Source organism: Lutra lutra, chromosome 12, assembly GCF_902655055.1.
Source record: "Lutra lutra chromosome 12, mLutLut1.2, whole genome shotgun sequence".
Taxonomy (NCBI): domain Eukaryota; kingdom Metazoa; phylum Chordata; class Mammalia; order Carnivora; family Mustelidae; genus Lutra; species Lutra lutra.
Genome location: NC_062289.1, coordinates 15,742,682 through 15,758,519, shown reverse-complemented (window position 1 = coordinate 15,758,519; position 15,838 = coordinate 15,742,682). Strand labels below are relative to the sequence as shown.

Genomic DNA, 15,838 nt, shown 5'->3' with positions numbered 1-15,838 from the left:
ATACACAGAAATGACAGTTTGACTACATTTTTTTTCCTTTAGAAGCTTCGGAGTTTGCTCCCTCTTCCTGTTGCTGCCAGGTCTGTCCTCGACGTTCAGATTTCTGATACCTTTATGTTTAGGACTCAAAAACAAATGTTTTGCCATCTTCCCTGATTTCTTCACCCATAATGAGTATATTGAAATAGTACATTTTATTCTCTTACCACATATCATGTGTTCCTCAAAGAAGTTCAGTTTCTCTTTTCTTGTTTTATACTCCTTTTTTTCTTTTCCTAAAGACAGATAGATTGTCAGTGGAGGGAGAACAGAACCCCCAAACTACTAAAGGTTTCACTATTTTTAAGGTAATCTCTGGAAAATAAGCCTATTGTGGTGTATCCTTAAATTAAGAGGAGCATTTGATTCTTATCTATTAAACCATCTGAGTGCCCCTAAGGTTTCACATTAGGCCATTTTGATTCATGCCTTAATGAGCCATTTAAACCAAGTATATTCAATATTAATATATTTTCTGATGCTGAAAAGGCACTTAAGTATATATATTTTGCTGTAACTTTACATAAAATACAATTAAAACTAATTTTAAGTTTCTTTTATTTAATTGTGTAAGGGAAATGAAGTGCCATGTGTTTTTGAAATGAAGTGCTAATCATGTCAATCTCTTTCATCCAGAAGGACTTTTTCATAATGCAAAACTGAAACCCATTCAGTGGCTCCTCATTGCTTTTAGGATGGGGATTGAAATCCCTGACGCAGCCTACAAGGCCTGGGAGGTACAGCCCATGCCCTTTTCCGCTCTCCCATTCATCTTGTGTTTCCTTTGCTTTTTGCCCTTGATATCCCTTGACCTGCCCTCACTTCCACGAAGGAGCCATGCAGCTCTTCCCCTGTGACCTTGGCAGGAGTTTCTCCTCCTACCTATCAGGGTGTGGCTCCACTTTGTCTCCCACACCTTCCCCCAGCATCTTCTTAGTTTAGCTCCTACTGAACTTGAAAATGACTTTTCACCGGAAGCTTTCCTAGACCTTCTGATGAAGTAAAATCCTTGATCCTTAGAGAAGAATATTCCAATACTATGAAATTCCTTCCTAACACTTATCCTGGGTACAATTTCACATCCACATATGCCACATTTGGTTTCGTGTCCAACCCACCCACCCTCCAGCAGCCCAGCTTGTAAGTCAGTGGGGCAGGGCATTTCCACCCTTGCTCGCCACAACTCCATGGCCCTGCACAACGTGAGACAGTTGGGAGTAACTATGACTAACTGTAGCTTACTCGTCACATCAGGAGAGTGGATAAAAGCTATACTGATTATATGTTTTAAAGTATTTTAAATAGGCTCCGGCTCTTGCTAACATAACATTAAAAAGGGAGTTTGAAATAGACTAAAGAGAAAATATTTCATGTGTAAGGAGGATTCCCAACATGTAGACACTAAGGGAGTCTTTTCAAGGTATCATTTCTATTCCTTTTCCCCTAATTCGGTTCCTGCCACTATATTGCGCTCCTTTGCCCTGATCCACAAGCCTATCCTAAACAAAGGAGTGTGAGATTTTTCCTTCGAAGTTAGCCTTCCACAGGCTCCAAGAAAGATCCCAGATGGATCACTGTTAGGTTATGTGACCTTGAAAATTGCTCACTATGTTGACGTATCCGTTCCCTCAGTCTGCAAAAATGATACACAATAGTACCTCAGCTGTGAGTTTTCTGTGAGGCTCAAATGATGTAGTATTTGTGAAGAGGCCAGTTATAATAAACACATAATAAATATATTGTTATTTGCTTCTTGTACAAAAGTTGCACTTCATGTCTACTTAAACAGTACCCCATCTGCGCATGTGCATTGGCCTGGGTGGTGCTCTCTCTGGACACACCCTTTGAGAAAAGCCTCTCTTTAACTGGGGGACGGGAAGCATACCTTTTCTCTAGTGATTACCTCTTATTTTTTTTGGTTTTTGTTTTTTGTTTTGAAGATTTTATTTATTCCTTTGACAGAGATCACAAGTAGGCAGAGAGGCAGGCAGAGAGAGGGGGAAGCAGGCTCCCCACTGAGCAGAGAGCCTGATGCGGGGCTTGATCCCAGGACCCTGAGATCATGACCTGAGCCGAAAGCAGAGGCTTAACCCACTGAGCCACCCAGGTGCCCCTCTAGTGATTACTTCTTAACCATCCAAAGCAAATGTTTCTCCATTCTTTCAACATCTTTTATGAGAGAAGCACAAAAGGATTACTTTATTCTCCACCGACTGTGACTCTCAGAGCGCTTTGCTGACAGGAACCCAAACGGCTGATTCATGGGATAGTTTAGTGCAAGTGAACAAGGCCCTCAGTTCTCATTAACTTCAATATACAGTAGCAAGTAGTTTCAAAAAGAGCAGCAAAACCTCAAGGACTCTGTGAAAAGTTAGAAATAGAGAAATCGTGTTACTCCAATTACACAATCTGTTGTTCCAGATAAACCCAAAGAACAACTAGATGCACTAAAATCCTAGAAAAGTAGCATTTTTTATATAAAATAAACAAAATTCTCTTTAAAAGTGCATATACTGAGTAACATACAGAATTGTCGAATCACTACATTGCACACCTGAAACGAATATAACACCGTATGTTAACTTTACTGGAATTAAAATACAAAAGTTCCTAAAATTTTAAAAAATAAAATAAATGAAGGGAACCCCCCAAAGAGTACAGGTAGAGTAGAAATGCTAAGTTAATTGAAATAAATAGTGGTGGTTTCTTATTGAAATGTATATAACCTGCATATCGATATATTATTCCTTCTTTAGGGTCTTCTGGAAGCATGCAACCGGATGCGAGCTGGCTATCTTTTGCAGCCAGATAAACTCTACAATGTGGACTTTGACACTGGGGATAAAACTATTCAGTGTGGCCGACATGTTGATGTCTTTAAGCTGTGGTTAATGTGGAAAGCAAAGGTAGGAATTTGTCATCCCTTTTATTAGGTCCTCTTCATTTGGGTAAAGAGTATAGACTATTCCATTCTTTTTAGAGTTCTGTTTGGGCATCTTTTCCAAAGCTTTAGCCTCCTTATTTTCCTAAACATCTCTCAAGGAAACCTCTGTATTTCTAATTACAGATGACAAGTTGGCTCCTCAGGTCTAAATTCTAACTGAGGTGGAAAAAAATTTGGCATCTTGCACTGTCACTATATATTCTCCCTAACTGTAGGAATAAAAATCTGTTAAGAATATAAACTTGTCTGTAACTTTTTTAAAAAATGATTTTTCCCTCCTACTCATTGGAATTGTTAATAGTCAGGTAGACTTGAAGTCAACATAGATTCTCAGACGTGAACCCTTACTTATTACATGGGTGTGCAGTCTGCCTTGGAGTCAAGGTCAGCAGATGGTCTCTCCGAAGATTATGACCATGGCAGGACATGTTCTGTACCCTTCGCCGGCCCCTTATTTGTAAGTTTTCACTGAAATAATTGGCATGCTTTGAGAAGCTCTTTCTATCACTCCATTCCCAGTCCTCCATAGAAAGATGGTCACTGGGTTCTGTGCAGAAAGTTCTGACATGAGCTAACGCCATCTCTAATGTATTACCAATGCTGCTGTTTAAGTTGAAGTCTTTTTTTGTAGTTGTTGTTGTTGTTGTTAGAAATCTATTAGCACAAAACCAGAGACACCTCTTTTCACAGAAGTCACCCAGCAGTAACCTAATGTAGAGTCCGCACTCTCATACAAGATCATTAGTTACTCGGGAAGACAATCAGGCATTAGTTCGTCTTGGAGGTTCACTGATAATTTTCAATATTTGAAGATAGGCATTCTCTAAGTTCTTTTTCTGAAGATTTTTAGATACCCACTTCAGAAATTTTGTTAGACTTCCTTTATTCTAAGTTCTAATTTTTGCAAACATGAAGCCCAAAATTTTGTGTAGCTCTCTCAGACACTGGAAAATCCAAATACCCCTCAGTCTGACTCTGTATAGATTTTATTTATGTAAATATTCTCCTAGGCCTCCTGAATTCTATAAGATGTTGCTGGTTCTGCCAAAGCTTAGCTGTCAGTCACGGCATATACCTTGACTTACCTTAAACAAGTATATACCCCTAGATACTGGCCAACAGGTTTATCCTTGAACTAGCAACTGCTCAATATGTACCAAAACATTTAAAAAGGAAATTATGTATATAAGGGATTATGAAAAGGATCATATAGTTCATCTATACCTTTATACAATAAAGGAATGGCATTTAACCTTGTTAATGCAATCCAGAGTAAGAAATACATTTTATGTTGTGGCCCAATAATTACATACACACACATAATTAAAACAGAAGTTTCAAGAAAATACCTTATAATATGAAATTCTCTAATATTTTTTATCCTACTCTTTCTCTTTGAAAGAAAAGCTGGTATGACCCACTTAACTAGTTCTATTACCTGCTAATGGCCTGTGACCTGCGGTTCAAAAGGTACAGATGAGCACATTTGGCCTGGATTAAGCCAGACCATCAGAGAATTGTGTACTTGGGCCACCTTGTCTGGCCTTCTACAAACCAGATATGACCAATGAATATTTAGTTTCTATATTTATGTACTTCATCCTTCCTATAAACACAGGTTTCTGAATCAGAGGAAGATCAACTATTTACTTAGAGGATATCTCAGTGTCAGTTTCCCACACCCCTGGTTCCCCTCAGGTGGCACATCTAAGTGTGCAAAGGAGATTTCTACCATAGGACAGAGACCTGCAATTAGGAAACTGGAATCTTGTACATGAGCTGGCACACCCACGCTGAGAGAGGAAGGGAAGGAGAGAGAGCTCATGTGAACGTCCTGAATGCTAAGGAATCTTCTTTTGGTGGAGAAAAGGAAGTCTCTATCCCATTCTACCCCAGCATGAAAAGTATTTGACTCCTGGGGAGATAAAGATTTTATTACCCTTTCAGTGGGCGCAGATGATTACATAAAAACTCAGTATACACTGGAATGGAAATGCTTTTCCCATGAAAAAAACACTTCTCACCCTGGAAATCAACTTCAGGGAATATCCATGGCAGGTTGGAAAGAGAGTTGACTTGCAAGTTTGAAAAATTCTGTTTTGTCCTCCTTTGCTCTAATTATGCAATGAATACTTCATTGATGGTAGAAAGAGGAGTCATTGTTAATGAAATTCATATTTCCTATAATATGCTCTAATAGGTTATAAAAATAAGGAGAAAATCATATAATAATATAAGATGCTACAAACATTGACTATATATGCAAAAGCAAATATAACACAAAAGCTTCCTTTTACATCAATTTTTCTACATGAGTTGGACTGGTTTTGGATTCATAAAATGAATCTGTTTTGGCCATGAGAATGCTACAGGGAGATTAATTGTCCAAAAGCTCCATCTGCTTCTTTTAAATTCATAATTATGTTTGCCCAGGAGCTGTTTCCTGGAGTTTTCTCCCAGCCAGTGACTGAGCTTGTCAGGGATGCTAAGGCATTCCCCTTCCCGAGAGGCATAAGGCTCTGCTGACAGCTGACTTGCTGTGAGGCCCCCCCAGTGGCCTTTCTGAATTTTCCTCAGGCTTCATGGTAGTCTAGTGAGCTCCTCCCACTTAGCCTCCCTTTCCCCTTCACTTAGGGCCTCACTTCTTCAGAGCCTAACCAGCTCCTACTACTGTCTTCTCCCAGCTACTGCCACTAATAAAACCCTGGTACCTTTAATCTCGTCATGATGTCTGCTTTTTGGAGAACATGGGCTAACAGGGACCAATAAAGCTTAAATTACAAGTGCCATTGCCTTTAATATTCAGCTTTTATAGATTTTTTCCACAGAGTTTAAAGATGCATTCATAATATGGACACATACCTTGATATTTTCAATGGCAGCTCAGTATGCATGAATGCCACTGAGAGCTCTATATGCACAATTCCTGGAGAGAAGTAAACCGTACAGTGATCACTTCAGTGATCCTTGGCCTCATTTATTCAGAATCAAAAGTAGGAACATTCTTCATCAATAAATTTCTGTTAACTTTTCTCCTTCCCTTCTTAACTGTTTATAGCTTCCCCAGAAAACCAGATTGCCCTCAAGAATTTCTGGCATTTCAGATGAAAACGTGGTTATCACAAGAAATGAGTCCATTGATAGTGAATCATTCCTATTCTTAAGCATTTCAGATCTAACAATGCCTTTTCCAAATGTTCCTGCAAAATTTTGAGAGTTGGTTCTAACTACATATTCATATAATTACATTTTTTAACATGTATTACATATGTATATATAAAACATACCTAATATAAATGTTACACAAACTATACATGTATATTTCCTGTGAAGAAAGACACTGAAGGCATTGAAAAGGATAAGGAGTGAAGGGAGCAAAGTCTGTTGGAAACAAGGTCTGGTTTGAGCATGAACTGTGGTTTCTTTCTTTCTTTTCTTTTTTTTTTTAAGATTTTATTTATTTATTTGACAGAGAGAACACAAGTAGGCAGAGAGGCAGGCAGAGGGAGAGGGAGAAATGGGCTCACCACCAAGCAGAGAGCCCGATGTGGGGCTTGATCCCAAGACCCTGGGACCATGACCTGAGACGAAGGCAGCTAGCTGCCCAACTGACTGAGCCACCCAGGCACCCCTGAAGTGTGGTTTCTTAGGGCTCTTAGCATCCCTGATGGCTCAGTTGTGTTCACCTGTACTTGCACTGAGAGTCACGGAGCTCCATATAGCACTGGGCTGGTGGAATTCTCTGCTCATTGAACATGGCAAATGCTGTGTGTGATTAGGATGGCAGGAAATGGAAGTTGCATCTATCTCCTCAGCTCACATGCATGGTCCATGGTCTCATTAAGGACATTTTCCTTACTCTACCTACAAACACAAGCCCAAGGCAAAATTTTAAAGAATTTCAGAACAGCAATGGCAGAGAATTAAATTAAGCAGAAAACCCTTCTGAGTATAGGGCCTGTGTGACTGTGCAGGTTGTATACCCATGAAGCCAGCTCTGACGACAAAGGCTTATGTATTCTCCCATTTCATATGATTGTAAAGCCTAGAATAACCATGAATGCATATACTCAGCTTGGGCCATAGGTGTGTGGACAGACGCAAAGAAATCAGTTGGGAAGCAATTTCAGTAATGGGGGAGAGACCGACTGGGTCGGCAGCAGACAGGTTAAGGTATATAAAATTCTAATTACATTTTGAAGGTAAACCTGATGAAATTTACCAAAATATTAGATGTGGACTAGGAGAAAAAGCAGATCAAGGATACAAGAGCTTTAAAGTTTTGGCTTTAGCAACTAGAGGATCAACTTAATACATTATTGACATTGGAAAAACTGTGGGAGAAATAAGTTTGTGTAGACAGATCAGGAGTTGAGTCTTGGGCATGTCATTTTGAGGTGTTCATTAGTCATTTCAGTGGAGATTTGAATAAGCAGTTGAATATTAAAGTCTGAGATTCAGAGAGAAGGTCTCAGAGGAAAACACAAGTGGGAAAGTCACCCCTTTTGTAGTGCTTAGTACCATGAGACAAGCAGAAATCACAAGGAAGAAGGTGGATGGAGACATACTGGACCATTCTGTGTCTCAGTTGCTCCCCTCATAGGGTTCTTCTAAGAGTAAATTTAACCAAGTGTGTCAAGCGCTGAACTACATGCCTGTGAGGTAGCAGAAGCTCAACAGTCATTAATTTTGAAATACATTCTGCTGGCAAGTATGCAAAGGGCTTTCTTTGTAGTATTTCCTCCACTGTTGTAACAGTATATATAATTTTAAAAAATTTCCTCTACATACTAGACAGATGAAAATTACATGTCAAAATATTTAGCAAACGTGTAGATCTAGACACTGGGGCATGGAATGCTAAGTAACTGGCCTGAAGTTCCCAGACAGCAGGGATCAAAGTGGGATGAGGAGCTGGAGATAAAAATGAAGTGATAATGGAGAACACCTACCAGGAGTAGGATGATAATCACATTATGAATCAAGTACATTTATTTATTTATTTATTTATTGAAACGTACGTTTAAATAACTGTAATCAATTTCAGGAACTTTTTCAATGTAATTTAAAGTGACTTAGTTTTGAATGGAAACTTTGATTTTGTTTTTCTTATAGGGAACCCGTGGCTTTGAGGCACAGATCAACAGATATATGGAACTTGCAAAATACTTCTATAAGGTTTTGAAGAAAAAAGATAACTTTAAGCTTGTGTTTGATGCAGAGGTAAGGATGTCTTTTTTTTTTTTTAACAATTTACTGGATTTATACTTTGTTTTCTAAGTTTACCTGAGATAATTTTAAAAGTATACTTAGCAATTATCATAAATATTTTATCTTTTCTTATCTAAATGCAAACCATTTAGGTTTTAAAACCTGTTTCATTTAAGTTTTATGTCTTGTAAGCCAAGGGTCCAAAAGACTTTTATTTGATAATTATATTCAATATTTTCATTTTTAAGACAATTTAAACTGTTTGGTTATAATTGCTTTTTCTGATATCTCTGGCACAGAATAAGAGTAATTTCATTGGTTCTGGCTTTTTTTCTCATATGTTATAATATGCAGCTGGGTTTCTGGACAGTAGGTCATAGGAGAAAGTGGACTTTGAATTATGATAATCTTTGGTAGATCGTTATTAAGCCACTAAGTAGATATTAATGAAAAAATGGAGATTTTTTTTTTTTTGCCAGAATTATGTCCATTTTCCTCTCCAAGGCCCACTCAACCATCCAATGGCATAAAACCATTTTAATAAGAACAACTGTTAGGGAAAAAATGTGCTTCGTCTGTCTTTGAAATTGTCTTCCTCTGACCATATTATCATCTAAATTTTTGTGACTCTCTTGCAGTCTTAAGTGGAAGCTAGAAGTAAAGAAGTCTGTTTTTTAAAATTTAATTTAATTTTAAAATTTTTCTAGAGAGAGAGAGAGAGGAAGGGAAGGGTCAGAGAGAGAAAGAGAGAGAAAAAATCTTAAGCAGGCTCCAGTGGGACCCCACTTGGGGCTGGATCTCATGACCCTGAGATCAAGACCTGAGTTGAAGTCAAGGATCAGATGCTTAACCATTTGAGCCACTCAGGTGCCCAAATGCTGTTTTTTGTTTTGTTTTGTTTTTTTAATACTATACATCCTCTACTAGTTTGTTTTCCTCTCTGGAATGAGCTTAAATTTAAGTAAAGTTCTCTTACATTTTTTAATCTATGTGAAAGACACCCAGTCACTGAAACCAGAAAATTTGAATTCATCTTGAAAAGCTAACAGAGAGAGCTTAATTATTTCTGTCAAAGATTTTGAAAATGTAATCCCTCCTATCTGTACCCACAGCCACTGCTTTAGTGAATGAAGTGTTCTCCATTCCCTCCTGACTTAACAATTAGAGCCTAATATTCTAATATCTAATATTCTTCCCTCTTTACTTGTTCTCTTCTCTAATCCATTATCCATATTTCAATCCAAAAGACCTTTCTCAAATGTGAAACTGGAACTAGCATTATTGTGTAAAATATTTTAAGAAATGGTCATGGAGTGGGTGGTTGACAATCTCTGAGGGAACTGACAGATCAGAGCACACCGAGGATGACCTGGCTGGAGAGGAAAATCATCAAGAATTGTGGTAGGAGAGGTTTTCAAGAAAGACATTGAGAGCCTGTGACAGACTGAGCACTCTATGAGGAAGTGACCATTTTTGTTGTCTCTGTGTCTAGAGTCCAACATGTATTAGGTCCTTAAAAACTATTTTTAAATATATTAATAATGAAATTCATTAAAATACCGCTGAAATACTTAAGGAATTAGGTATGGTTTTAAGGATATTTGTATAATTTTTATGTTTGATTTAGCCTGAGCTCACCAATGTCTGCTTCTGGTATTTTCCACCAAGACTTAAACATATCCCAAAAGATTTTGAAAGAGATCAAGAACTCCAAAAGGTAAAAGTATGTGTGTGTGTGTGTGTGTGTGTGTGTGTGTGTTGTTTCTAATTTTAATATTGCCTTTTAAATAACGTGTCTTTATGTTAGTTTGATTGGCTAGTACGTGGTGTTCATGTGTTCCCAAGCCATTAATTTAATACTTGTTTAGAGATGCGCTCGATCTCAAATGTCAGTCATTTTGCAAATTAATCTAGTCATAACTTATATAATTGAAAAATATTTACTGAGTGCTTGATATGCAATATGCTGTGTTTCCTACTCTTTGCTTAATCTATTCATCAATTAATATATATCAAACGTTCCCGTAGGAGTCAGAGGTATGAAATGAATTAGACAGAATCCCAGTCCTCAGTTGGCCAAGAAAGCTTAGTAGGAGAGAAGGCAAGAATATAAATAATCATAATTCTGAACAGCAATAGAAGAGGTATTTGGAGAAGTGTTACAAAATTTTAAATACTCATCGAAAGACCATCTGAGCAAGAATGTGAGATTTTATTAGAGAACAATGAACAAAAATACTAAAAAAAATCCAAATGAATATCATAGCAAGGGGGATATTTTGTTTTTACCTTAATGATATATGTTAAAATAAAGAGGATCACCACCAGTGTATATAATTATCACATATATTTATTATAAGTTCTTAACCAACCTTAAGCATGCACCACAGATAGACATTTTACTTTCAGTTATGCCAACGTCATGACCACTTACGTTGGGTAATGTGAGCGGCCCCCATACACCAAACACAAACTATCTGATTTGGGTGTTTAAGACCTTCTGCTTTTTCTGTCATCAAAATTGCACTGGGCTTGGAAGTCCTAAGTGAAAATAAAGATTGTTTTGTTTGGCTGTTTGCTTCTCCTGATACCACTTGTTTAATTATTTTATGGTTTGAGGAAAGTTTTAAGTGAAACCCTTCACAGTTTTCTAAATCTGTACACATGATCTTCTGTGAGGGCAGTGACCACCAGCTGAGAGCCCGTGTATACAGACTGGCAAGCTGGCCCCCGAGGTGCTCACCGCTCACTTGCCAGAGAACCGTCTCTCTTCGGGGCATGTTCCTGGATAGAAGGCAAGGGGAAGACCGTGACACAATTCCATACTACATTGCAACCAATACTAATATCTATTATTTTATGGTCATCTTGGTTAACTATAATATTCAGTAGGGAAGGACACTACATTTGTCCTGACTACATTATTTGGTCTTGACTACATAAATGTCCAACTATAAGGGTGATAAGTATATATATTTGCTTCTACACAGCCATTACGTCAGACTTATGGGGAAGTTAAGTCATGAATAGCATCTGTGGCATTTTAAAAGTGAACTGTGTGCAGAAGCTGAAGTTTTGAGAAGAGAAGCAGGTTGGAGAGTTCTAGAATGCCCTCCTCTGGCTTTCCCAAGCACTAGTGCCACTTTGCCCTCTAATAATAACCCGAGATCACTAATGTGATCCAGTCTCATGCATGTGCTGTCGTTGGAAGAGCCATACAGGACAGTTACGCAGACGGAATTTGTTTCTGCGAAATTTACAAAGTAACTATGTTTTTGCTGCAAAATAGTGACCTTGTAGAAGAACTCAACATGTAATACAATAACTCAAATAATGAAAGTGACAATACCAAAATACACTATTTTTTCCCACTTCCTCTTTCTTCTCACATCTTTCTCAGATCCTTCTATTTGAATTGCCATATAAATACAAGCAAAATGTCACACAACCTTCTTTGATGCATTCTAGCACATTTATATTATTTTAAGTGTTTGGTCATTGTGAATCATGAAGTAACGAGAGCTACAGTATGAATATAGAACATGCTGGGTGTATTTGTTTCCCTATACTAAGCCTCTTCTTAAAAATTATCCCTGATTGGGGTGCCTGAGTGACTCAGTGGTTAAAGCCTCTGCCTTCGGCTCAGGTCATGATCCCAGGGTCCTGGGATGAAGCCCCACATCGGGCTCTCTGCTCAGCAGGGAGCCTGCTTCCCTTCCTCTCTCTCTCTGCCTGCCTCTCTGCCCACTTGTGATCTCTGTCTGTCAAATAAATAAACAAAATCTTTAAAAAAGAAATTATCCCTGATGGTTTTAAATTGCCTGCTATTTACTCTGAACTAATTATAGTTATGTAAGCCATCTAGAATGTGGGAGAGCATGTACTTGTAAAATTACCTTCTAATAATATTTACATTTACACACAGATTGCTCCAAAGATTAAAGCACAGATGGTAGAGGCCGGCACAGCTATGATAAACTACCAGCCATGTGGGGACAAAGTAAATTTTTTTCGAATGGTTTTTTCTAACCCTGCCACGATACGAGCAGATGTTGACTATCTTATTGATGAAATTGAAAGACTTGGAAAGGATTTATGAGACTTCAATATGAGCTTGGATACAAGTGTGAACAGCAACTTTAAAAAAAATCTGCTGCTAAAGATAACAAGAGGGGAATCCTATAAGTGGTATATCCTCTTTTAGAACTCAATCCTTTGAGATTGATTAGAACTTTATCCTTTGCTATCTAAGATGATGAAAGGGAAGCCAGTTCACTGAAGATAAGTTCAAGTTCATTCATGTATTTGTTATTTTCATGAATGTGATTGGAAGTATTGAAAATCTGTTAAATGTCAGTTACTTTTCTTGGTGTGTTCAGAGTACACTAGTGGGTGAGAAAGACAAAAATCCCTCCATTAGAAGATTTTTGTAAAGGAAATTCCATTGTGGGCATTCAGTAACTTGGCATGTATTTACATGTTGGAATTTACTGAATAAAGACTTCTTGAATTGAAATCATTTTCAATATCACTTGATAGTATTCTGTCTCCGTAAAAAATGAAACCATACACAGCACGTTTCTCTTTTTCAAACAGATCAGATGAATAAGGTATTCTGTATTTTGGAGTCGAGAGTCAGGAATGACAGCAGCTGACATCTCTCTCTTTCGATCTTTGCCTTTGTATTTAGAAGGGACTGTGAGTCTACCATGTTTCTATCCAATAATTTAATTCATTTTTCTGTCTGCAACACCATTTTTAATGTCTCTAACGATCAATGGCAGTAACATCTTTTACAGTTCTCCAACTCATATCAGCCATGTTTTCTACAATGGAATCAGGCAGCTCCATATTGATGATATCATTAGCGTTTTCCAACTCCACTTTGGAGATAATAGCTAACATTAATTGAGCACTTACTGTATATCAGATGGTATGCTAAGCATTTCAGCTTGCACAGTCTCATTCAGTTCTCTTTAATGCTGTGATTTAAGTGACTTATTATCCCCATTTCACGAATGAGAAGATGAAGATTTAAAGAGTTTAAATAATGTGTTTAACATCATGCTTCTGGTGAGTAATGAAACCAAAATTTGAAGCGAGGTAGGTTTCTTCTCAAGTGTGCATGACGAAGAATCTGTCAAGTACCTTGTGGCAATTAACATTCATTACCCAGCAGTTGAGCCGTTTGTCAGATCACCTGACTCAAGCAGATCTCTGCTCATCTCTGAGATAGGAATAATAATGATGCCCAAGCTACAGGTTTTTGCTAGAATAAAGTAGTTATGTTAAATATTTTTTTAAACTGTGTCAGTTTTTTTCTTTTACAATGCATATGTATATCAAGACATCATGATGTACACTTTAAATATCTTACAGTTTCATCAATTATATCACAATTGAGCTGGAAAAATAAAAAAGATATTTTCTGGATATAGAAAAAAATCAAATGATTCTGTAACTTCAAAGGAAGCTGAAAACTTAAAACTTAATATCACGTACTGGGAAAAGTGGATGGAAATATAGGGTTAAATCTAGAGAAAATATAAAGAGGGGAAAAAATTTAACATAGTGTATATGTAACTTCTTCTTTGTAGCCTGTTGACAAATTTACTTTCCCCAATAGACAAAGGAGCTGGAAGAGACCTACAGTGTTGGCTGTGTATAGGCTCGGCACATAATTAATGTTAGTATTGCATATTTCATTTTTTAGTATGTCAAATAGAACCAGAGACTTAAAAATATATACTAAGTAAAAATAAATTACCATAAAAATAAAGTTCCACAACATTAATTTTATCTTTATTAATCATTCAGGTTTATAATCAAATACTGTCACGTTTCTTTACTACAGAGGACGTTGTACCCGTCTGTTTTCCAAGCTGTGTTGCATTCATTCAAGTTAAATGTGTAAGAACTTCTATATTTTAGAAAGAAAAACACATGAATTGGGATAGAGATTTTTTTTCCAATTGTTTTTCTACCAAATAAATAAGACATTTCAGATCCAAAGTTTTCCTCAGATGAAACATTAAATTGATTATGCTACAGACTTTGATAGGCTGTGTCTTTGTGAGATATAGGGAATGGCAGTTTAATTATCTAAGTGCAATGTATCCCTTGATAAGAATTACTGCTCTAGACAGGAGGGTTTGTTCCAAATGTGATCAGGTTTGTCAGGCTTAGGAACATAAATCTGTTTCTACCCTATGCATTATGCATGATTGCCTATCATTACATAGAGGTTATCAAAGAGAGATTAAACATTTCCTTTTCAAAAGTGTACCTCAAGTTTCTTTGTCCCTATATTCATAATTGTAGGTACTGGTATTATTTCTTAATAAACATTTGGAAATAAGAACATAGTAAATCATAATATTACTTCAATGTAATGTGCATATCGTGTGGGTTATAAAAAACAACTTGAATTAAGTAAATATTTTTGTAGCATTTCTAAAAATCTACTATCTGAGTTTTTCAGTAGTTCCCTACTTGAACTACTAGTAGTTAATAATAACGAACCTAATAAGAATCATTGTTATTTTGAGGTATGCAACATTTTCAATTATCTGAATACCTCTTTTATACAGTGTTGAAAATTTGTAACATTTAAATTAAAGGATAATATTCATTAACATATGTCACCCCTTACCTTGACCTTGGATTATTGTTTATTTATGGGTCAATCAAAATTAGCCACAGAACACTTAACCACTTTTCCCATGGCAATGTTCTCTCAAACAAGTGTCTGGCATTAGCCTTGAATTACATGAAATTACCTTCCATAACTTACAGAAATGCTATAGAAAGGCCCCTTTCTTGCTGCTAAGAGATTTAGTTTAACATGAAATTCTTATAAGAGTATTACCAAGTTTATTTTTTTGAGCTTTTACCAAACATATACAATATGTTTTTAAACAATGAATGTTATTCATTTAACCAACAGAGATGACTACCAGAAAGACTGTATCTTTGGAATTTAGGGTACAGTGTTGTAGACTGAATAAAGTAGTTCATGTGTTTCTTAAAATTACATTCTATTCAAAGTGCCGCTATAGGATCATGTACAACAAATAGGCATTTATTCTGATGGCAGTTTCAAGGATGCATTAGAGGAGGTACAAGCCTTGAGCTCAGAACCCTAGTTTTAGAGGCTATTGCAATAAGCCAAGGAAGGACAAGAGTCTAGCAGTGCCAACCAATAGGGACTTGAGAGCCATTTAGGAAGTAAAATTACCAAAATGCGTTGGGAAGAGAAAAGTTCAAAGAGCCTGCAGTTTAGTTTCTAGATTGAGAGCTTAGATCTTAGTAGCACAGAAATGCAAAAAGGAGAGCCTTATCAGCACAACATCATTGGTCTGTTTAGCTTGCATACAGTAAATAAACTGGAATTTGTGAATTTAGAGGGTTTAGCTCTCTAGAAAAATATCACATAAACTTTGTAACTCTGAGTATAAAATGAATATGTTTCACGATTGAGTAAGCTCCCTTCTGTGTAATTAATGTAGAATCATACATTACTTCGAGTCTTTATATGTTAATGCAGGTCACAGAGCATCCTGAACCAGCACGAAAGAATCTGGGAAACCACTGGATAATTCCATACCTCTTCCTACTTTGTGCTTCATAATTACCTCTGTCCTA

General features: G+C 36.9%; 1 protein-coding gene across 1 annotated transcript in view; it reads left to right on the top strand.

Annotated features, from left to right (window-relative positions):
- LOC125082598 (glutamate decarboxylase 1-like) overlaps nucleotides 1-14,072 on the top strand; it is a 29,529-nt gene extending 15,457 nt beyond the window's left edge. The window contains 6 exon segments of the mRNA XM_047698382.1: nucleotides 2,796-2,945; nucleotides 8,099-8,206; nucleotides 9,822-9,911; nucleotides 12,120-12,194; nucleotides 13,821-13,880; nucleotides 14,012-14,072. Of these exon segments, the coding sequence (XP_047554338.1) occupies nucleotides 2,796-2,945; nucleotides 8,099-8,206; nucleotides 9,822-9,911; nucleotides 12,120-12,194; nucleotides 13,821-13,862 (465 nt within the window). The 3' untranslated portion in view covers nucleotides 13,863-13,880; nucleotides 14,012-14,072.
- The last annotated feature ends 1,766 nt before the right edge of the window (nucleotides 14,073-15,838 follow it).